The sequence below is a fragment of the Echinops telfairi genome, unplaced genomic scaffold (assembly GCF_000313985.2).
Source record: "Echinops telfairi isolate 266 unplaced genomic scaffold, ASM31398v2 ScPeMD7_7469;HRSCAF=8507_1, whole genome shotgun sequence".
Classification (NCBI taxonomy): Eukaryota; Metazoa; Chordata; class Mammalia; order Afrosoricida; family Tenrecidae; genus Echinops; species Echinops telfairi.
Window position 1 is genome coordinate 91,516,426 of NW_022111373.1, and position 23,788 is coordinate 91,540,213.

Consider the following 23,788-nt stretch of genomic DNA (forward strand, 5'->3'; position numbering starts at 1 on the left):
TGTGTGTGTGTGTGTATGCAGGGGTGGGGTGGGGTGTGGGGTGTGGGGGGTGGTCAGACCGGGCACAATTCCCGTACTGTGTCTCCAGTGTTGTCTCCTGTAGCGCTGTGGGTCAGTGAGGGGATGAGAGAAGGTGTTTTTCAAAGTGCACATAAGATAAAGATACAATGAAAGTTTTGGTCATAGAGAAATAGATCCATTTTTAACAATGTTTCAATTATTAGATTTATTTGCCCCAATCCCATTTTTTATTTCTTTTCAATTATGTGCTATAAAGGAATTCAAAAGTTAGTAGAAAAATGGAATCCAAGGATAACTGAATTTTCCCAGGAAATTCTGAAGCTCTCTAGTATAACTAAATAGGCTCATTCATTTATTTCCATAATTTAAACTTTGCATACTAGTGATTTTTACTTTAATATTTAAAAATTGAAAGTGTAAGTACATGGCCTATGAGCCCATTGAAGAACACACGTTTTGAGTAATACAACAGGATTTAGTCAGGAGATTATCAGTGAGATGGCATGAAGTATGTCCCAGGGCCTCAAGCCACAGACAACGGGTAAGATGGTCTTATCTAGGAAGTCTCGTCCCAGAACACGCCACACCCCTTAGCCTCAACATAGTTATCGTGAGAATTGGGGGGACAACTGTTAAAACAAGCTCTAAGCCAAATGTTCATTTCTAGAGGGTCAATTTGAAGGCATGCTCAAACAACTCAGGCCTAACCATTGCTGCTACAGTGACGCCTGAGCCTGAAAATAGAGCCACATTGTTTAATTAAACTACTCTTTCTAGTTCTACAAGTCGAACTGCCAGGATAAAATAATAAGTCACTAGATCATTTTCTTCCCATCTAGGAAAGTGAAAAAAGCAAAAGGTGGGGAGGTGCCTGGGTCACCATAAGGCACTGGGTGTGGAGACCAGAGGCAATGCCTCCAAGCTCAGTCGTCAGAGATGAATTTCATCTTGCCGGGATGGGAGCAGAAACCAAAGGGTAAAGAAATGACAGCTTAGGTTAGTCTGCGAGCACTGGGTTGCTCAGAAACCTATTAGGATGGAAAACAGCCAGGCAAGTTATGCTTCCGCAGAAGCTGCTCCTGCTATGTGTTCTTGCCAATCACTGGTGTGCCTCTGCCAAATCAATGTCACATTTAATTTATTCACATTCAAACCGATTACAAACACGCTTTGATCAATTACAATAATGAAAATGGAGACTGAGTTGTGTTGTTTTGACATGCTTTCTTGAACTTTCCTCTCGCATTTTTTCAGAACATTTTTAATTGCAAGAAGTTGCTCTCAATGGGTCTTGTTATTTGAGGGGACAATTGGAAGGTTTGTTTATATTCTTTGCTGGCAAGGGATTTCTGGCACTGCGTTTCTTGTCTTTGAACTTGAGCCAAATTAATTATTAAATCTTGAAATGTCACTGTGATGAACTAATCACACAGCTCAAGTCATTAATGGTTTTGCAGGTGGTATGTTCCTAAATAAAAGAAAGGAACTTCCATCTAGAGGAGGGAAAAGAACAACAACAACAACAACAACAAAGGACCTCTGGGCATAGAAACACGATTATTTAATTGAAAAAGAAATTTAGCAGTTTAAACATTAATAAAAAATAATTAGAGTCACTGAGCTTCTGTCATATTTAATTGAACTGCCCTGGTGGGAGACTATGAAAGCCTTGCTCCCTGTGAGAGAAGAGGTGAGACCACAACCCTGGGAGAGAAGGCAGTGTCAGGTCCCCAAGGCTTCCCAGGCCCGGCTTCCATTTCGAGGAACAAAGGAGGCGCCACCTATGGTGGCTAACAGGTGGGGAGCTGCTGTGTGCCAGGGACTGTGTGGGCAAAAAGGGGTCTCTCTAGGTTGTGCCAGAGGAGGGGAAGCAGGGAGTTACAAGCTGCAGCCCAGACTGTCCAGGGCCTGCCTCAGAAGGAGCTCTGGTCCTGCATGCTGCATTTATTTAGGCATGCATGTTATTCATTCATTCAATCAAAAATGTCTATGTTAAAAATATGCCTACAATGCAAGGCCTTGGAAATACAGCAGAGCCCCATCTTGGTTTCCACCCCACACAAGGAGCTGCTTTCAGGGCTGGGGCAGGCAGAGGAGAACAGGCAAAAGACAAGTTCAATGTGCCCAGAGGGCCACGGAGGAGCCCTGGTGAGTTACGTGTTGGGCTGCTACCCGCAAGGCTAGCAGTTGGAAACCCCCCCACTCCCACCCCGTTTCTCTCTACAGAAGAGGAGGCTTTCTACTCTCTTACAGATTCACTCTCTTGAAAACCCACAGGGGCAGTCTGTCCTGTCCTGTCAGGCCCCTCTGAGGAGTTGGGTTTGAAAGGGCCACTGAAGTTTGGGTTTGACAACAGGAGTTTGGGTTTGAAAGGGCCACTGAAGCTCAGGGGGAGCAGACTAGGATAGGGCCACACAAATAGCCTAGGCTGGAAACCGAACCTCCTGTTCTTACTAGGAGGGGCTTTCTCCATGAACCTTTTGAAGCCCTGGAATGTTCTCTTTCCAATGCTCACGGTTGCCTCACATATTCTCAGCAAGCGACACGCAGGCTCCACGCGGAGTGGTTGACAGCGTGTCGCCAGACTTGCTGCCTGGCTCTATTGTTCGCCGACTGCCAGCAGCTTGCCTGCTCTGGTAGGGCCTGGCGCACCCGTGGCAGCAACTCCTGCACGTGCAGAGAGAGGCCAGCACGCCAGCTGGCAGCCCCGGATGCAAATTACCTTCCTCTCAATGTAGCTTCGCTGACAGCTCACATGCAGGCCAGTGGACAGGAGCTGAGGAGGAGGAAGAGGCTACTGTGATCTCTCTATGGGGGGAGGTGGTCCTTCAGCTAGCAGCTGCTGTAGAGTTACTACGTTGGCTCCTGGGCTTCCCTTACATCCACCCAGCACTGCACCTTAGCAGGTCTTCTGCCAAATGGCCCTTTGTCTCCTTCTCCATTGCCAGAAGCACTCCTTGTCTGGCCTGCAATGGCCTCCTCAATCCTCTTACCGATCACACATGCTCATGCCATTGCCAATAATCAACTGGGGGGGAAATTGTATTGTATTGCATGCTAGGTGAAAGCTTATATAGCAAACTCGTTTTCCTAATCAAAAGAGGGTTATTCACGATAGTAAAAAAATGGAAACAACCTTCAGGGGCTCAAGTGGGAAGAGAATGCTTTGAAAACGATGATGGCTGCATATGTGCAAATATGCTTGACACATTGGAGGAATGTATAGATTGTGATAAGACATGTAAGAGTCCCTAATAAAAGTATTTAAGAAAATGTTTAAAAATTGAAACAACCTGTCTATTGATAGAAGAATGGATAAAGAAACTGTGCTGCACACAATCAATAAAGAAGAATATTAATGAGTCTGTGCAACACCTCCAAACACAGATGATGAGCGTGGAAGGCATTTTGATGAGAGAAGTTAATAATAATAAAAAGGGACAAATATGGTATAAAGCCACTATTGTAAAAAGTCAAGAAGAGGGCCTCACCCTAACTAAAACAATCTTGGATGATCACCAGGGTGGGAGTGGAAAGGAAGGTAAATTACTAGTTCTAGGGCAAGCACATCGGGTGGGGAAAAAGGCAATATCCAATATGAGGGGGGTCAGTCCCCAAAAGAATGAAGACACTGGAAGTGGGGCACGAGTTAAAGACAACCGAGGTAACGACAGCTCTGCACATCATCCTCAGTAACAGTGATGTATGTGTAGCTACATGGAGAGACACAGAGGCTGAGCCAGTGTGGGAGGGAGAGTGGAATTAGTATATACAGGTGTGGCAGGGGATGTTTGTACATGAGCATTTACCTGTGCTGTAAATCGAACCAATAACATAGGGGCAAAGTTATGAAAACATCTTAGACATGCCTAAACAACTTGAGGGACTGAGTCATTGAGCTTGGGGGCTCAATTGGCATAGCATAGTTGACAATGTTCTATACCCTATTTTGGTGAGGAGCAATTGGGATCCTAAAAACTCGCGAATGGCCATCTAGGATGTGACTATGGGTCTCTTCCCACTCCAAGGAAAGAAGCATGATGAAATAAAAAGACACAGAAAGTATTAGTCCAAGGGACTAAGGAATCCTGCACACATCAGCCTCCACACCCCTGAAACCAGAGCTAGATGGTGCCTGAATACCACTACCAACCACTCCTGACAGAGATTGAATTAGAAGGTCTTGGAAAGGATGGGAAGAAAATGTAGGACAAAACTCAAAAATCCTAAAAGAGATGGGGCTTCTTGGTTGGACATTTGCCCTATCTAATCTGTTCCTAGTGTACAAGCTGTGCTGAAACCTGTTCACCATGAGGGACCCTGCTGGTATTTGAAACACTGGTGCTACAGCTTCAAGCATCACACAAGGAACACACAAGCCACTAGCATACTACAAACCAATAAGGGAATGGTAGAATGAAAGTGGAAGTTGTTTGATATTAACAAACACAGCAGCCGTTGATAAATATTTGTTGATCAGAAATTAAATTTGTGGTGGCAATATACAGTGCTTGTTCCTCTAAGTTAAAAATATTGATACGGCCTCAGTATTTTAGGTCCAATCATGCTTGAGTGACTGATAACAAATTAAGGAAATACAGGAATATTTTCAACAACTGGAGGTGGCTATTCTGATGGGCTCTTCCTCACCGGTCCTTTGCTACAATCTGTCAGGTCACGTAACGAGAAGAAGAAAACACAGAGCTGGCAGTTTTCATTTTTTTTGGTTTAAAAACAAATATTTTCTGGGTATGGATGATAGGTTTACTTTATACAGCAAATTCATGAGTTACTGAAAAGTATTAAAGAAGAAAATAAAAATCAACTGAATGTTCGCCATTTAAATAACGTTATAATTTTATATTTGTTTCCCTCCCATCGGTTTTTCTTCTTCTATAAACTCAAAAAAACAAAACCCAGGCCATATGAAACCCACTGTCATTAAGCTGGTAGGGTTGCGAAAGCTGTAAATCTTTGCAGGAGCAAACAGCCTCATCTTTCTTCCACAGAGTGGTTGCTGGGTTTGAGTTCCTGACCTTGTGTTTAATAATCCATTGCTTACTCAAAAGCATTTACACACTCCTAATTTTAAAAATAACAGCCAGAGAGTATATGTAATAATTTTCTTATTTTAAAAAATCATTCCTGTACAATGGATACGTAAACATGAGGTGCATAAATGTGATATTAGGCCCCAAAAGGCTAAGGCAACTAACTCATTAGATTCACACTTATACCTTCATTGCTAATTGTGCTAACTCTGAACTAATGTCTCCAGCGGTTAATTAGCCAGCAGCACTTATCAGTAGGAGATAATGTACTCAAAGTTTACAAGTCTGTGTAAATCTTTGTCTGTCATTTCCCTGTAAGAATCTAAACCCAAGCAATTTTTTCTCATATCTATGGCTGTCTTGAAAAGAGGTTCTTCCCCTATTTGAGAAATAACATCCTCGGAAACTAGAAGTACAAATAAATCAACCAGTTAATGCACTGATTGTTGTTTCTTGTTTCGGAAAATTCCAAATTATAAGGTATCTAACTTCTAGTTAAGAAGAACAAAATAAAAACATGATTCAAATGATTATGGCCCAGAAGCTTGCACCTAAAAGATTAATAACATTTTTATGAGCACAATTTTTTTCACTGGGTCACATTCATTCCTTCCAGATCAGGAAGTGGAAGACTCAAAATTCTTCAGCATTCAAAACCCATTTGATTTTAAATAAAAAAAAATCAAATTTAAATCACATTGTCATCTCTAATGGTTAAGTCATGTGTCAACTTGGCTATGCTATATTTTCCAGTTACTCAATTTAGTACCAATTAAGGTGTTTTTGTGAAGGTATTTTGTAGATATAGTTTAACATCGACAATCAGCTGATGTAATGCAAAAGAGATTGTCCACACTAACAATGGGTACATTTCAGCTGCATAGTCTTAAGAGCAAAAAACGAGCTCTTCCTCGGAGAAGAATTTCTGCCTCAAGATTGCAGCATCAGCCCCTGCCCAAGACTTACTAGCAACTACGTAAAAAAGAGGTTCCAGTAAACTGCTACTTCCCACAATTGCGTTAAAAAATTCCTGAAATAAGTCTACTAATAATATTATATATGAGGAAGCTTCAAAATGTTTGTGGGAAAATGCCATTATCTTTCCATTACATTTTTCCATGAGCCCTTTAAAGCCCCCTTATACACGTGTGTGCATTTCCAACTGGTTTTGTTTACCTGTCTCATGGAGGGTTTCCTTCTACTCAGTCTAATCTCTTTTTCTACCATGGTTACATGGCTACTGTGCCTTAACATCAACATTTGACTTTGAGCTTCCCAGGAGTCAAGGCAAAGGATTTGAAAAAAAGAAGACCATAATGGCCTTCATTTGATAAAAGGAAGCATTATTCTTTGAGGGAGGCGACCCTTTTCTGTTAGAGCCTTCTAGGCAGAATTTCTAAATAAGGAATAGAGAACCAAAGTGGACTCTGGGGTCTCCATAACAGCTTTTGAACAAAAATAAATAGGTAATAACTTTAGAACAGATGCTCGGCAATCATCTTCCAGCTCTTTCATTTATCAAAGAGGTAAGGGTAGAACTCCGTGATGGGGGAACCATGCTCATATTTCTGATGATCTCATTCGATATAAGCCAGCAGCAAGCACATCCCTTAGATCTGCACTGTCCAAGACAATGAGTGGGCTACATGTAGTTACTAACAAGCTTAAAATGTGGCTACTCTGGATCAACATACTCCATACGTGTGAAATATACCCTGGACCTTAAAGATATGTAGGCAAATGTGAAAAATAATAGTTTTTATATTAGCTGTGTATAGTGCCTCTTAAGAGTTGGAATCAATTCACTTGCAGTGGTTTGGAGGGGATGGGGTGGGGGTGAGGCGGGTTTGCTAGTTGCTACCGTGGTGATTCTGACTGATGGCAACCCCACGTGTGCAGCACAGAACAGCTCCTTCGGGTTTGCAGATCACCATGTCTGCCCTCTAAGGCAGCTCTGGCTATGAACCACTGACTATTTGACTAATAGTGGAACCCTTAATGGTTAGTGCCACCCAGACTCCTTTTCTATTGATTAGCTGCTGAAATGATAATGCCTTTCATATGCTGGATTAAGAAAATATGAGGAATCATTTCACCTATTTCTTTCACTTTTTTTTTCATGTGGCTCTTAGGCAGTTTGAGATTATGTGAGTGACTAACATTATGTTTCTACTGGGCAGCACTGATGTTGTTCCCTAACAGGAAGCAACTGCCCAGAGGGAACCTTAGGGCCCCTTGAAGAGTACGGTCCGAATGCAGCCCGGGTCACCCCCTGGGAAGTTCTATCTGAGAAGCTGCTCTTTCCACATCATTGTCCCCCAGCCAAGCTTTTGCAAGGATCCAGAGTTCTGATGGTCTGAGGTGACTCTTCTTCGGAGGCTCAGTTTATTTGTAGTACTCCGGATGGAGAGGCAATTTCTGCTTCCAGTACCTGGTAACACCAGTAGAGAGGCTGCCCAGTGACCACACTTGGAAAGCACAGGGAGAGACCAGCATTCCACACACCTGCTGCGAGCTCCAGGTATCCCTGTAGGTGGAACCCACTTCCTCCAGACAAGTCCACCTCAGGGCCTCTCAGTTACCTGGGCAAACAGGGACAGACACCCTCAAATTTCACTCTACTGAGGCAATTATTGCAACGGCATTTCCCAGCATGTCTGCCACAAACACAAACAAGGAAACTGAAATCTCTAATATTCCAAAAGAATATATTTTGTGCCAGGAAGATCAATGTACACTGGCAGTACAAAATAAGTTAGCCAGTAGTAATTAGCTCTATAGTACAGACCATTGAAATTTAAGGCTCTTGTTTGCTAAGCAAGCAATCTGGATTTTGATGGCACCGGTGTTTAACATGTGACCCCCAGGGAATATGAGCCAGATCCTGCAGGATGAAATAAGGAAGGGGGAAAGCTAATACAAGGTGGGCTCTGCAGCTGGCTACTGCCCTGGGCACTGGACTCAATCTCTGTTGGGCCCTTCTACGTAGTCCAGTGAGAACAGCCTGCCCAAGGGACAGAAAGGAAGTACTGCTCCATTAGCTCCTATCCCCGAGGGGCCATGGGTCAGCTGGTGTACTGATACCCTCAGATTTCCAGGTTGGCTCCCACAGGATCCTATGTCAAAGCATCAGGGCAGTGCTGGAGTGAGGTTACAGCTATGAGCAGCTTGTGGCCAAAGTAAGGCTAGAGTAAGAGAGGACAAAGGATAGGAAGTCAGTCACAAGGGGTTCTGATACGGAGTTTGTCTTTTTCCAACTGGAGTGAGAATTTAAAATCATCTTGAGCCATAGAAAAAATACATTTTAAAACATTCAAATATATTAAATTATTTATGAATGCTATCATGAGAAAAACAGACAGCTCTTAGGTTATGTAAGATGGAAGACAAAAATGTAAGAAAAAAAATGTCAAACTACCTTCTGTAAAGCAAACATTCAAAACAACGCAGTATTATTCTTAGACCTAAATTAACCTTAAAACAAAACAAAACAAAAAGATGGTTGAAATAAATTTAGGTCTTAGAATTAATTCTGTACAATTTCACATCATATTAGGCTTCCTGAAGATTTCAGATGATAATAGATAGACATGTTAATAAAATGCTGGCAGATTCATTTGTGGAAAGGTTATTTTGAGCTAGATTCTGACAAAGAACTTTTTACATGAATATAAATTTTAAAGTATTTCTAAAACCATAGAAACCTTTGGTAAAGAAACATGTCAGAATGTGAAGCGATTCTTTCTCAACATATCCTTCATCCAGGTCTATACACTTCTGCAGGTAGTGTTTCCATTTTCTCAGCCCTTCCCCGAAGAATTCTGTGCTCTTCAATGGACATCACATCAAAATGACAGTTTGGGCATTCTTCGGGGACTCAGATTGATTTTCTGATCAATGTTCTTTGAGTTTGGGGAGCAAAAAGAAGTCTGCAGGGGAAAATCAGCAGTCTGTAGTGAGTTGGGGGCAGGGTTTCCAAGAAAATGTCCATAGGACAGTCCTCGCAACCCTGGAAGAAGTTTTCCAACTTTTGTGACTATGACTGTCAGCAAGAAATAAAATATGTTTAGTAAGCTTTTGTACACTGATAGTTTCCATTCCATGTTTTTGTTGTTGTTTTCCCTATTTCATTAAAAAGGAGAAAAATACTTGTAACCCACTCCATGGATTTCACAACCTACTAATATTTCAGAGATTGAAAACCCTGCTCCAAAGGACACACCCATTTTTACAGATGTTTGGAAAAACTGGTAGAAAGAAATGCAGGACAAGTGCCATTGAGTTGGTTTCCCATGTCAAAGGGTCGAATTGCCCCATAAAGTTTTCTAGACTGAAATCATAAGGAGAGCAGATTGCCAGTTCTTTCTACCAACGAGCTGATGGGTGGGCTCAGGCCCCAACCTTTTGGTTAGCAGCCACATGCTTAACTGTTACACATGAAGGATCCTTACAATAATACTAGGATGGGAAATCATGACGTAAACTAGACGTACTTGACCACCACCCAACTTTATACGTAGAGCAGAGAGATTATATAAAACACTTAATCCCTTACCACTTTAGGAATAACACACTTAGCAAATGCATAGCATTTTGCCACCACCATGATAAATGTTGGAGAATAAAATCTGGCATGCTGAAAAATAAAATAAAGCAGAAGGCTTTGAGGTGGTATCGTAGAGGGTACATCACCAACATGATGATTAGATTTCTCAAACACCATTTAAAAAATCAAATTCCATTTGATAAAAGTGACCAGTAGCTATTTATTTTTAGAGATTTAATAGGGAAGAAAACGGGTACTTCTGCAGAGTGGAAACAATAGGAAGGAAAAACATAAGAGATTGTTTTGATCAGCTAACTGGGCAACAGTGCAGATGAAAAAACCCCTTAACCACATTTTAACTTCTTTCACCTTTCCAGTCTGGATGCCAGCCCGATCTTAAAACCTAATGGAACTTGTCTCGGTGACTGAGGAGATGGCTCAGAAGGGCAACTATTCAGAACTAATTCTGTACACCCCTTAATAGGTGCCTAGCAAGTTATGCTGAATCTGAGAAGAACTTGAGCAGGAGTAGATCTAAAAATAACAAATAATAGCACTTTATTTATGTACAACTTAAAAAAAAAACCTTTAATATTCCACTCCTAAAAGTTAGATAAAGGTCAAAATACAGGAAAAAATGTGCTTAGAATAAATGAAGCTTCACCTCAGACCTTAACTCTAGATCATACATATATGGGAAACAATCCTTTCAGACTGAGAAGGTAAGACACTTGAAATTTGAGATATGAAATTAACCCTTTGAGAACCAAAAATGAGTTACAACCCACAATACCTTGCACATTTCTTATACAGTGAAGAAAGACAGTCTATGGTTAGAAAGGTGAGGGCAGTGGAGGTTTAGTGGAAGAATAATTCTTGCTTCCTATGTGGGAGACCTGGGTTTGATTCCTGGACAATGTACTGCATGCAGATCTGGATGCTGTTACAGTGCTAAACAGATCTCAGTGGCGCTTCCAGACTCAGAAAGACTGGGGAGAAAGGCCTAGAGTCAATCTAGAGTTTTTGGACTAAGATGGACTATCTATGAAAGCCCCTTGATCACAATGGCTCCATCCACAAACAATCACAGGGATGGGGAGGATACAGCCTCGGGCAGTGTGTCCTTCTGTTGTGCGTGGGCCTATCATGAGTCCAGGGCTGACTTGGCAGCAGCTGACAATGAACAACAACAAAAAAGGAGCATAGCTGATTGGTTAGGAGTATAATCTTGGAGGAACTTAAAAAGACTCAAATGATCCATTTTCATGCCTTATCAAGATTTTCTAAAGCAGCACAGTAAATTTTAAAGAAACAGGTGTTTTTGATCCTTCAGTTTTCATGAAGCTAGTGTTCAATAGCAAAGACGGTACCCAGAAAATGGGTCATTAAGTGTGAGAGCATTACAATTCAACTGTTTCTGTTTATTCATTTATCAGGATAGAGGAAAACAGCAGAAAAGAAAAGAGTACATGTACCATAATTTAAATGATGTGCTGCGGGTGCATGGTTACTTAACTTAAAGTTAAAACATTATGTAGTTGACCATAGGATTTGGGGCAATTTATTAATTAAGACCTTGTTTTTCTATTCATTTTTTAATAAAATGAAGAAAAAGCAATCAAATGAGGTCCTAGTATGAGCCAGCTAAAGAATTACACAAGTCACACTGACAGGACCTGTCTCTGCTCCTCCATGTTCTGAATGATTTATTTCTATATGAACTGTAGAGTTTCCAGCACTGTTGAAAGAGGACACGCCTGCATCTTTGCCTGGTCCAAGATGAACCTATACTGATGAGGCACGATGGAGGCCAAATGAGGGGCATAAACACGCCTAACAGGAACCCTCCACCAGGGGTGTTGGGAAACCAATTCAATCATATCATCTCTTTGGGGAAGCAGAAGTAGTCATGGGTCAATTAAGAATGGGGTGCTGTTTAAACTCCAAATACTAGCCTTGGTAATGAAAGATTTGAGAATGACTGATCACTAAAAACTAAAATACATGATTAAAAAGATTAAAGACTTAAATATATGATTAACCAAGAATCAGTTGCCTTGAGTTGATTCCCCGTCACGCTGATGTCATGTGTTGGAGAAAAGCTATGTCCCAGAGTCTCCCTGTGGGCTTTTTAGAGAATGGCCAGGTTTTCCCCCCTAGGCACTTCTGGGTGGACTTGAACCCTAAATGTTTGGTTAGCGACCAGGCACATTAATCATTTGTACTACACAGGAAATTCACAATAGATGAATATCTAATGATATTATTGACACTTGTGCTCACCATCCAATGTGAGAAATAAAGCACTTCAGATATGCCGAAAGGCCCTTGCCCCTCCACATCGTTCCTTTCCCCAGAGGTAATCCCCCGGGGGCAAACGCATTACCTCTGAGTCCTGGCTGACTCAGCAACCCTCCAGCACAGAGCAGTGCTGCAGCCCGACGGGGTTCCAGAGGCTGCAAGTCACTAAGGAATGGCTGGTGGGTTCCAATTGCCAACCTTTCGGTTAGCAGCAGAGCGTTCAACCAATGTGTTCCAGGGGTTTCTTCTAAGAGGCAACACTGCCCTGAGCTCCTCTCTAAAAAATCTACTTGTGAATTGGCTGAAGGTTGACTAGGTGGATTGCCAGTGTTAGTCAATAGTCCACACACATTTTATGTCATCTCACTCAGTGCAATTCCCTCAGAGCAACATCACCTGCCCCAGGTCCTCTGTTTGCTATTTCCATTCCTCCTTCATTCTTGACCTTTCCAAACTTTGTCCTTGAGTCAATGCTGCTCTTTTGATCTCAAATGGTTGATTATTCTGTGGTGCGCACCCCTGACTAGCGTTATTGCACCCCTAATACACCGTCTATTGTTTTTTTTTTTAATCAATTTATTGGGGCTCATACAATTCATCACAATACATAGATCAATTGTGTAAAGCACATCTATACATTTGTTGCCCTCCTCATTCCCAAAATTCGCTAGCCTCTAATTTTCCTTTTTTCCCCCCTCCCCTTCCCTTCCTCCTCCCCTCTCCCCCATGCACCCCTAATAATTTATAAATTATTATTGTATCTTATATTACACTGTCCGGCGTCTCCCTTCACCCACCCCTCCGCTGCCCGTCCCCCAGAGAGGAGGCCACACGTAGCTCCCTGTGATCCATTCCCCCCTACTACATCCCCTTTCCCTCCTGGTATCGCCACTGTCACCCCTGGTCCTGAGAGGTTCCTCTGTCCTAGATTCCCTGCGTTCCCAATTCCCGTCTGTACCGCTGTGCATCATCTAGTCCAACCAGGTCTGCAAGGCACCATCTATTGTTGAATTGAAAATCGAACCACAGGGGTGAGTTCCAGGCCTGAAAGGTGACTAAGGGCCACAGACCTGGGGATTCCACGAGTCCCTATCTGACCAGTAAGCCTGGTCTCTTGATTTCGAGTTTTGTCCCACATATTCCTTCCATTACACCCAGGACCTTCTAATGCAGGCATCCTCAAACTACGGCCTGGGGGCCACATATGGCCCGCCGAGGATATTTATCCGGCTCGCTGGATGTTTTTGCCCCTTTTGTTTTTTATTGCAAAATAAGATATGTGCAGTGTGCATAGGAATTTGTTCATAGTTTTTTTTTTTAAAAAAACTATAGTCCGTCCCTCAATGGGTCTGAGGGACAGTGGACTGGCTCCCTGTTGAAAAAGTTTGAGGACCCCTGTTCGAATGTGATCTTTTTCAGAGAAGTTGGTAGTGGTCACCAGGCACCAACTAGTTCTTTTGGTCTCAGGGGTGGGTAGACTGATGTTTGCACAGGGCTAATTGTTCCCATATATCTTCACTTTTCCTCACTCGTCTTTCTTCTGGTCAGGGAGACAGCAATATTTGCACCTTAGATAGCTGCCCCTGAGCTTTTAAGACCCCGGCCTTTAATGCAGGACAAAGAACATTCCTTGTTGACTATATTATGCCAAATGACCTTGGTGTCTCATGAGACAATGGAATTGAGCTCTAGTGGTGCATGAAGTGTGATTCATCCCTTCAAAGTGTTTGCTTGGGTCTAAGACGTTTTCTTCACTCTGTCCCCTGTATGCTCTATTACATGCATGCATATATCTGCAGTGAAGGTAAATATCTATGGACAAGTGTCCTCAGTCAAAAACTATATACAAACCCTAAATCTCTTCTCCATCAGGTTCATACATATTTTTATACCTTTACTACATCTCAATATATTCATAAACAATGGTAGCAGTAATGGTCTACATTTTTTGGTGCATTAGTCTCTGAAGAACTATGCATCACCTTTTACATTTAAGTTGACACTTAAATAATGACAAAGAATGTATTTTCCAGCTTACTGCATATCGAATGCATGCCTTAAATATGTTTTTGTCAAAGACTCGGAGCTGCACTTTAACTTCTTCTTTTCATAGAAAAATATAACCATATAACTTAATTGGCAAAGCCAGTCCTTATTGTCAAACCCAATCAGTCAAATCTTACTTCCTCTGTCAGAAAAAATCTGACTTAATTCTTAAATTCAAAGAAATGTGTTACTACACACACTGACAGCAACTTTCTCACTTGTGAATTTTAATTTTAAGACAAATAAAGGGATAGCTAACAGCTAGGCTGACAGAGACTCTCAGGCCTGGAACCTTGCCATGCGGTTGTCCCTTCGATGAAATACCGTTGTCCTCATCAATCATTTTTATGGAAGCCTTCCCTCTGCTGCTCTCAAGGGACTTTTCCGTAGTAGCCTCAACACCAAGGCAATGTATCACAGTAAGATTTAGTGTGGGCCAGAGCTAAGCTTCTCTTTCACAAAGTAGAAGACAGGCAATCATGAGAGAAGTGAGGGGGAGATGTAGTGGACCAGGAGGAATTCAGTCAGGTAAATTGTAGGACAGATTACATATGAAAGCAGAGCATCTAGCAATGGAATTCCTTAAAGCTATCCCATCTTTAAGAGGAGCACTGGTGGCAGAGGGGGCTCTGCCTTGGGCTGAAACTTGCAAGGCCAGTAGTTTGAAACCACCAGCCACTCCAAGGGAGAAAGATTTGGTTTTCTACCTCCATAAAGAGTTACACTCTACTACTAGAAGGATAAACATCAAGACAAAGGCAGAATTCTGCTTCCAGGTCACGTAGTTTTCTAATCAGGACCTCCAAGCAATGAAGTTACTGTGACTGCCTAGTTCTCATAAACTATGTATCACCCCTTCTTCGAACATCTTAAAAATCACTCCAAGGGAGGCTGCATCACTTTAGATGGAGAGCGGGAAGAACAATTAATTTCTGCCATATAGCAGTCATCCCAAGTCAACTCTGGTTATCCTACAAGAGTACTTGGCAGACCTTACTGGGAACTTAGATCAAGAGGAGTAATAGGCATGTCTGTATCAGAGAAGGAAATTACACTTCTGATGGTGGGTAAACTGGGTGGGGCCATGGACAGTGAGAAAAACACTAAACGGTACTTACCGGTATATAGACCCCAAAGGAAAAATACACTTGGCAGCATCTTTCTAACTGGGTACATTTGACCAAGTTACTATCCAGCTTCATGCAACTCAGGCAACAAGCTATAGACTACACTGGGACGTGAGAGTCTGCGCTTTCCAGATGCACAAAACCCTTTTTGACCACAACAGAAGCACCCAATTGCAAATGCCACTAAGTGAACTGGATTTTATCTTAAACTCACTTGTAGCAGAATGAAGGAAATGAAATACTCCCTTGAACTTAAAGCTGAAATGACCTAGTGGGAGAAGAAACAGATGCTCACTATCCCAAGGTTAGGGAATTGCTTTGGTTTGAATCTATTGCTTTCAAGGTACTCAATGAATGGCGACCCAGGACCACCATATATTTGCTGTTTTCACACCCTCAGTGCATTTTTGTGACATTTGTTAGTCTACCAAGGCCTGGTTCTGCCTTTGTAAATGAGTGTTACTGAAAGTATTGCTGTATAGCCAACCTTCATGGTTATGTTATGTGTATGATTATCCAACAATGGCTGTAGCAGTATACTGACAGGGAACTACTAAAAGTTCAAGCCAGATTCAGAAGAGGATGTGGAACAAAGGATATCATTGCTTATATCAGATAGATCTTAGCTCAAAGCAGAGAATAGCAGAGAGATGGCTACTTGTGTTTCATTGACTATGCAAAGGCACTCCACTGTATGGACCATAAAAAACCTTGGATAACCTTGAGAAGGATGGGAATTCTAGAACACAATCAAGAGTCAGTTGTATGAACAGAGCAAGGGTATACAGCATGGTTTAAAATCAGGAAAGGTGTGCATCAGGCTTGTAACCTTTTACCATATTTGTTCAATCTGTATGCTAGAAAATCATCAGAGAAGCTGGATTATATGAAGAAGAATGTGGCATCAGGATTGGAGGAAGCCTTATTAGAAACCTCAAATATGCAGATGACACAAAGCTTGCTTGTTGAAAGTGAGGAGGAACTGAAGCACGTGCTACTGCTGATTAAGGATTGTAGCCTTCAGTATGGATTACAACACACTGTAAGGAAGACCAAAATCCTCACAACTGGACCAATAGGTAATATCATGATAAAGGGAGAAAAGGTTGAAGTTGTCAAGGAATTTGTCTTGCTTGGACCCACAATCAATGCTCATGGAAGCACCAGTCAAGAGATCAAAAGACATATTGCATTAGGTATATCTGCTATACAAGGCCTCCTTAGAGAATTGAAGAACAAGGATGTTACTTTGAGGACTAAGAAGATCCTGACCCAAGCCATGGTATCTTCCATTGCATCATATGCATGTGGAAGTTAGACACTGAATAAGGAAGAATCAATGCATTTAAACTGTGGTGCTAGAGAAGAATATTAAAAGTACCATGGACTGCTCAAAGGACAAACCAACCTGTACTGGAAGAAGTAAGGCCAGAGTGCTCCTGAGAGGGAAGGATGGCAAGACTTCATCTTACATACTTCAGACATATTGCCAGAAGAGACCAGTCCCTGGAAAAGGACATCATGTGTGGTAAAGTGGAGGGGCAGCAAAAAGATGAAGCCCCTCAAGATTGATTTACTTGGTCACTGTGTTAGTCTGGGATGACTAGATAAACAAATCCAGGGAGACCCATAGGTGTATAAGAGATAACTTTATATAAAAGAGTATTTGTATATTAAGAAAACATCCCAACCCAATCCCGATTAAGTCCATAAGTACGATAGTAGCCCATATGTCTGATACCAGTCCATGAGTTAATTCCTCTTCAGAATCACATAACACATGCAATGACGCCAAATGCAGGAAGATCACAGGCTAGTGGGTGGAAAGTCTTCTGGATGCAGTGGCAGAGGAAGCATCTCAGTGCTGGCAGGGGTCTCCATGTGGCTGGCTCCTCCAGCTCCAGGGCTCTGGTTCTATCAGGGGTTTCCATATGGCTTGTCAGCAGGAAGACTAGCAGAGTGTCTGTGTGTATCTGCTCTCCAGTGAACTATTTATTTCTGTGGTGCCTCCAAATGAGGTCATCAAGCTGCCACCTGATTGACAGGCTATACTCCACCCCTTCACTCTTAATAGTCTCAAGTTGACACAAACAATGACACAGTCATTGTTGCTGGGTCCTGGTTTTTGTTTTTGTTTTTCTGTCTTTGTTTTGTATTTTTCTGTGTAGGGAAGTCAGGATGGGTGGATCTATGAAGACAGCAATTGAATTTATAATTACCTGGGGCCGTGGAAGAGGAGGTCTTGTGAGCAGATTTACCTAATGCAATGAGTCTTTTGATCTCAACTGCTGCTTTGAGGACTAAGGTGTACCTGACCCAAGCCATCGTATTTTCAATCACCTCATATGAGTGTGAAAGTTGTACACTGAATAAGGAAGATCGAAGAAGAATCAATGCATCTGAATTGTGGTGCTGGAAAAGTATATTGAAAGTACCATGGTGAGACTACAGCTCACAGAATTTGGATTTGTCAGGAGAGACCAGTCCTTGGAGAAGGACATCATGTGTGGTAAAGTAGAAGGGCAAGGAAAAAGAGGAAGGCCTCAAGGAGATGGATTACCACAGTGACTGCAACAATGGGCTCAAGCATGGGTACAATTGTGAGGATGGTGCAGGACCAGTCAGTGTTTCATTCTGTGGTGCATGGGGTCGCTATGGGTAGGAACCCACTCAATGGCACCTTACAACAAGAATAATATGGAAGGAGAGATTGGGGAGGAAGGGGGAGTCAACACAAGGGGTATAAGGAGGAAGAAAATGTTCTAAGGTTGACGGTGATGATGATCACATGACCCTTTTAAATATGAGTGAACAATTGAATTGAATGATATGCTAATTAGAGCTCAATAAAACTATTTTTAAAAGATACACAGTTGGAGAGCAAATGTTTTGAGAATGATGAGGGCAATGAATGTACAAATATGCTTTACACAATTGATGTATGTATGGATTGTGATAAGAGTTGTATGAGCCCCTAATAAAATTATTTAAAATAAAATAAAATGAAAAGTTACAGTTTTGAAAACCCACAGGGGGTATTCTACTCTCTCCTGCAGGGTTGCTATGAGGTGGAATCAACTTGAAGACAGTGATTCTGGTTTTCTATTTTATCTGTATCTGTATATTTATTTCTGTATATTACAAACAGAAACAGAAGTTTCTATTTATCCAGTTATAAATATGCCAATTTCAAGACCACTGATCAATATCAAGGGTTGACAAAATAAGATCCACTGGCTCTGCTCTTCTAAATAAAGTTTTATTGGACGCAAACACATTAATTGCTTTGTATATCATCTGTAGCTTTCAGACACTGACAGGACAGTCCTGATGTTTTATCAAATGTCTAAAATTTAGATTTTCCAGTGTCCTTGTCAGCAGAGTATTATTCATTTGTTGGCAACAATACTACACAAATAATATCTTACTCTGGGTGAGTCATATAAGGTGGCATCAATAACATCACGTTTGCACAATGTTTGCCCACTTGGCTAAGGTGGTATCTTATCTGGTTACTGTAAAGGCACTTTTCAGAATTAACTTGATGGCAGTGAGTTTGGTTTTGCTTTGCAATTTTTTTTTTTCACTTTGCAATTAAGAAGTAATTTGTAAGGAGATATTTTCAGAGCATATTACATGTCCTCTTTCTCAACACAATTTGAACAAATGCTTTTAGTATTTATTGATGATATCGAACAGTTAACTCTAATGTGATCAGTTATTAGTATGACATCTGATTGGCGAAGAGACTGGGAGGTCTCATTTTCAGTAAATATATGTTCATTTAATACCTCCATTTTCAGAATGGTACCTCATCTCTCAAATTTGCCTGGACAAGAGCTCTGGGTTGAGAAACAGTGATTTATCTTCTCTTATTTTTCCTAATATAAGATAAGATGACATAACCTCGCTTACTGAAAAAGAAGAGGGCTTGAAGCACTTGCCGATGAAGATCAAGGACTACAGCATTCAGTATGACTTGCAACTCAATGTAAAGAAGACCAAAATCCTAACTGGAACCAAAGGCTGTCAACAATTTCATCCAGCTTTGATCTACAATCAATGCTGATGGAAGCAGCAGTCACGAAATCAAATGCTGTATTGCACTGGGCATATCTGCTTACACAGACCTATTTAAAGTGGTGAGGAGCAAGGGTGCCGTCTGAGGACTAAGGTGCACCTGACACAAGCTGTGACATTTTCAATTGCTCTCACAGACATGGGAAAGCTGGATACTGAATAAGGAAAACTGAAAAATAACTGATACATATTGTGTTAGTCTGGGTACATTGGAGAAACAAATCCACAGCAACTCATGGATAAGAGAGAGTTTTATGTAAAGAAAATGTGCATCACGAAAACATCCCAACCCAATGCTGCCCAAGCCCACAAGTCCAACATTAACCCATTAACCCAACACCAGTCCACAAAGTCCTCCACCTCACAAAACAGAGGCAATGATGCCGACTGCAGGAGGAAAGCTGAGTCAGTGAACGAATAAGCATCTCAGCACTAGCAGGGGTCTCCACACGGCTGCTCCAGCACCCAGGGCTGCATCGGGATAGGTCCATGTGGCTTCTCCTTGGGGATGTCTTGTAGGAAGTCAATCTTGCAAGCTGAAGCAGGGAACTGCTAAGGAAGCTGCACCCGGTGCAACCATCACAAAACAAGAGACCCGAGAACTAGAAAGGCGAGGCTCACCACCCATTTATCCATCCGCCTTTCAATTAGCCCCACATGTGATTATCGGCCAGGATGGCACAATTAACTAACTCACATATGAATTATGATGTGGGCAAAGAATACTGAATGCACCCTGGACTTCCAGAACAACAAACAGATTTGTGTTGGAAGAAGTATCGTCAGAATTCTCCTTGGAAGCAAGGGCAGGAAGGCTTCATCTGACATACACTGGCCATATTATCAGGAGAGACCAGTTCATGGAAAAGGCCCTCATTCTTGATAAAATAGAGGAGCAGTGAGATGGACTGTCACAGTGGCTTCAACAATGGGTTCAAACATAGCAACAATTATGAGGATGGTGCCGGACCAAGCAGTGTTTCGGTCTTTTACTGAGTTGGGACTGACCTGATGATACCTACCAAGAACATTTCCTGTACTTTTATTGATTAGCATCAAATTGCTTCTTGAAATAGATTTTCCACCAGGCCACTGCTTTAGGTGCCAGGCTCAACTCTACTTTTAGAGGTCCCTGAAGCTGCCAACTCCTGGGCACTCTTGGGGTTCTGTGGTTTAAATTAAGTTGCATCTGGATTTCTCCTCTGACAGATTTGGATACATATGCCTCAGTTTTGCAAAATTGGTTAGCACTTGTCTATCTGGCTTCTGGTGTCTAGAACAATGTTGGTTTTGCCTCTTTTCTTTGACCTTGTGGATTTATGCCATTAAAAGTCAACCCTTTTACCGCTGTTTTCATTAGACTTGCAGAGTGAAAGTAAATGCATGTGTTCTAACACACCGGCTTTACTTGAGAGTCCATTATTCTTTTCCTGCTCTCAAATTTATGTAAATAGATCACATTGTGTACATTTTTCTGCAGATTTTTCCTTTCGTTTAATATCATGTTTCTGAGATTTATCCGTGTTGATACATGCAGCTCTAGTTCATTCACTTTTAAAAATTGATGTATATCTTAGTGTTATGAACATTTACAATTCCCTTATCCGTTTCCACTTGTATTTCCCAAAGTGCTATTGTTAGCTTCGGGAGAGCAGTATTATTTCTTTCATCAGAATATATACTCTATATTTGCAATTTAAGTCAATGGGGTAGAATTATATATGCAAAATGTCAATTTTAAGACATTTCAATTCTGTTACTCATAAAATCAACTTAAAAGTACCAAGCAAAAGAACGTGCTCAATAAATGTCAGTTACTTGAGAACAACAGTAAATTGGGCTTCAGGAATTCAGAGATAGGATTTCTCTCTAGAAGTTGAAACTGAGATCAACACATTATAAGCTATAGCGAAGATTTGAAAAGAGTAAGACAAAAGAATAGTTACAGGGCCAGCAACATAATATAACCACTGTCATAAGAAAATTATCAATCAGAACAGGGAAGCAAAGAGAAAAAAATCATAGAGACAATGTTGGAAGTCCATGGAGACACTGACCATGGGTGAAGAAAACCTTAGCCATCAACATGAGCTTTAAGTCCCCTTCACTGTAAGCAAGCAAGCTTGGATCATAAGCACATAGAAGGTAGTTAATAAGCCTTCCTCCCATTCTGATGCTGCATTCTTCAACATATAATCCAGCTTCTCTGGTAATTTGCTCCCTATACAGATTGAATAAGGATAGTGAGGAGATGCGACCTTGATTCACACGTTTCCTGATTTTAAACTATACAGTAGTCCCTTGTTCTGTTTGTACAACTGCCTCTTGATCCATGTACAAGTTCCACATGAGTACAGTGTAGCAGTGTTCTGAGATTCCCTTTCTTCTCGAGGTTTATTGTGGTCTGCACAATCAGATTATATAAAGAACTCTTCCTATGCCTCCTCCTGTCACCAACCCCTCTACCCCCCCACAAAAAGAAACCAGAAAAGCTCCAGGATCCACCCTTTCACTTTAGACACATGTAGACACTTCTAAATCTTAGACCACATTGTCATTTAGTTGACCCCAACACCTGCCCACCATGGTCCACTGACACTGGAAAGAAGAGTCTAAAAAGGGCGGAGCAGGGGCAATGGGAGAGCACTACACAAAACTAGAAATGGGACTAGACATGTACTCACTTAGTCCTTGGCCAAACGACCAGCACTAAGGTCAGTATGATGAAGCAAGTAAAGATTCCTCACTGATATCGAGTCAATTCTGACTCACAGTGACCCTATAAGATAGGGTAGAACTGCCCCTGTGGGTTTCCTAGACCATATACTATATATACTAGACCATACTCTATATGGGAGTAGAAAACTTCTTCTTTCTCTATTGGAACAGCTGATGTTTTTGCAATGCTGACCTTGGTGTTGGCAGCCCAATGGGGAACCACTGCGCTACCAAGGCTCATCCCAGGTAAAGACAGGTACGTCAACTATGTGCCAGATTGAGTGTTTCATGGTGTACACTAGAGTATCCCACCTCTCAACAAGTGTGGCTGAGTCCAGAGGCCCACTCACGTTGTCATCAGAGTGAGCAGGAGGGAGGGAGCAGGGGAGAGACATGGAGAGAGAAATCCTAAATAGTGAGGGGAAGGGAATGCCTAGAAATAGAAAGTACATAGCACAGGGAGGTCGGCTGCAGGGTATACAGTAATGCATTAAAACGACCACTGACATTAAGTCCATTTTCATTCATAGTGACCTCACAGAAGTTGGTTAGCAGTCTAACCTTTACCTGAAAACACCACCAGGACTCCTCAGGGACTCATGCTCCCATCATACATTTGTTTTTTGCACAATGATTTAGCCACTCTTTATGCTTCACTTAGTGCCATTGAGTTGATGCCAATACATAGTGACCCTATAGGACAGGCTAGAACTACCCCTGTGATTGTCTGAGACTGTTAATCTTTATAGGAGTAGAGAGCCCATCTTTTTTTCCCAAGAGGCTGGTAGTTTTGAACTGCTGACCTTGTGGATCAAAGTTCAATGCATTATCTTTTAATTCCACTTTGCCATGAATTTTTAGAAGTCCCCTCATATACAACATCATTTCTATTTTTTATTCTGCTAACCACCAAACATACAGTTTGAGTTTTAAATAAAACATTTAACATTAATCACTGAATATTATGTATGACTTTTTAATTCTATATTTCAAAACGTTCTCAGATTACTTAATAGAGTAAATATACAGAATTAAGGGCAAAATAAATAGAACATGATTTGATTAGGACCAAGAGATTCTGTGTTTCTCATATGTTTCCAACAAAGTATCTGGGGCAACAGAACTCTTAGGGGCTTGAGGAAATGTCCCAATAAAGGCTCCCACAAACCCTAACTTTTGAAGTTTTATCATCATATTGATTTACATTGTTATCATTTTTAGGTGTATATGTATTTTATATTGTATTCTATGATATGTGAAATCAGAGAATATTTTACATTAAAATGTTGTACGTGATTTCTGGCGGAGCATCTTCCCTTTGAGAAGATGCACCATCACACTCATATTCATTCTCGGGCATCATGTATCCCAGGCAGTGCTGTTGAGTTCATTTTCACTGCGCATCAGCCCCTGTGACAGAACAGGACTGCCTCAAAGGGGGTTCTCCATTGGAGTCTTTATGACAGAACATTGCCAGGTCTTTTGTTCCTGGACACACTGGGTGGTTTGAAGGACAGACCTTTCGATCAGCAGCGACGCCATTACCCATTGTGCTATCATGGCCCCTGGAGATACACACTCCCTGCTGACAAACAGCTTATAAACATATGCTCTTTGAATATTTTCCTTGTATAGTCTTACCTCCATAGTAGGTGGAATCTTTCTGGATCTTCTAATCCAAGCTAGAGAGAAAAATATCTAGATGTAATTTTTCCATATATATGCATTCATTTATAATACAAACATATAATATAAATAATTTTATTGGGGGCTTGTACAGCTCTTATCACAATCCAAACATCCATCCATTGTGTCAAGCACATTTGCACATTTGTTGCCATCATCATTTTCAAAACATTTTCTTTCTACTTGAGCCCTTGGTATCAACTCCTCATTTT

The 23,788-nt window shown here is 41.4% G+C and overlaps 1 protein-coding gene across 1 annotated transcript in view; it reads right to left on the reverse strand.

Moving 5' to 3' along the window:
* The window catches only part of NDUFAF2 (NADH:ubiquinone oxidoreductase complex assembly factor 2), a 211,543-nt gene that overhangs the window by 12,504 nt on the left and 175,251 nt on the right, over positions 1-23,788 (reverse strand). Inside the window, exon 3 of the mRNA XM_004703705.2 lies at positions 23,532-23,572. Within this exon, the coding sequence (XP_004703762.1) occupies positions 23,532-23,572 (41 nt within the window). The remainder of the gene's footprint in view (positions 1-23,531; positions 23,573-23,788) is intronic.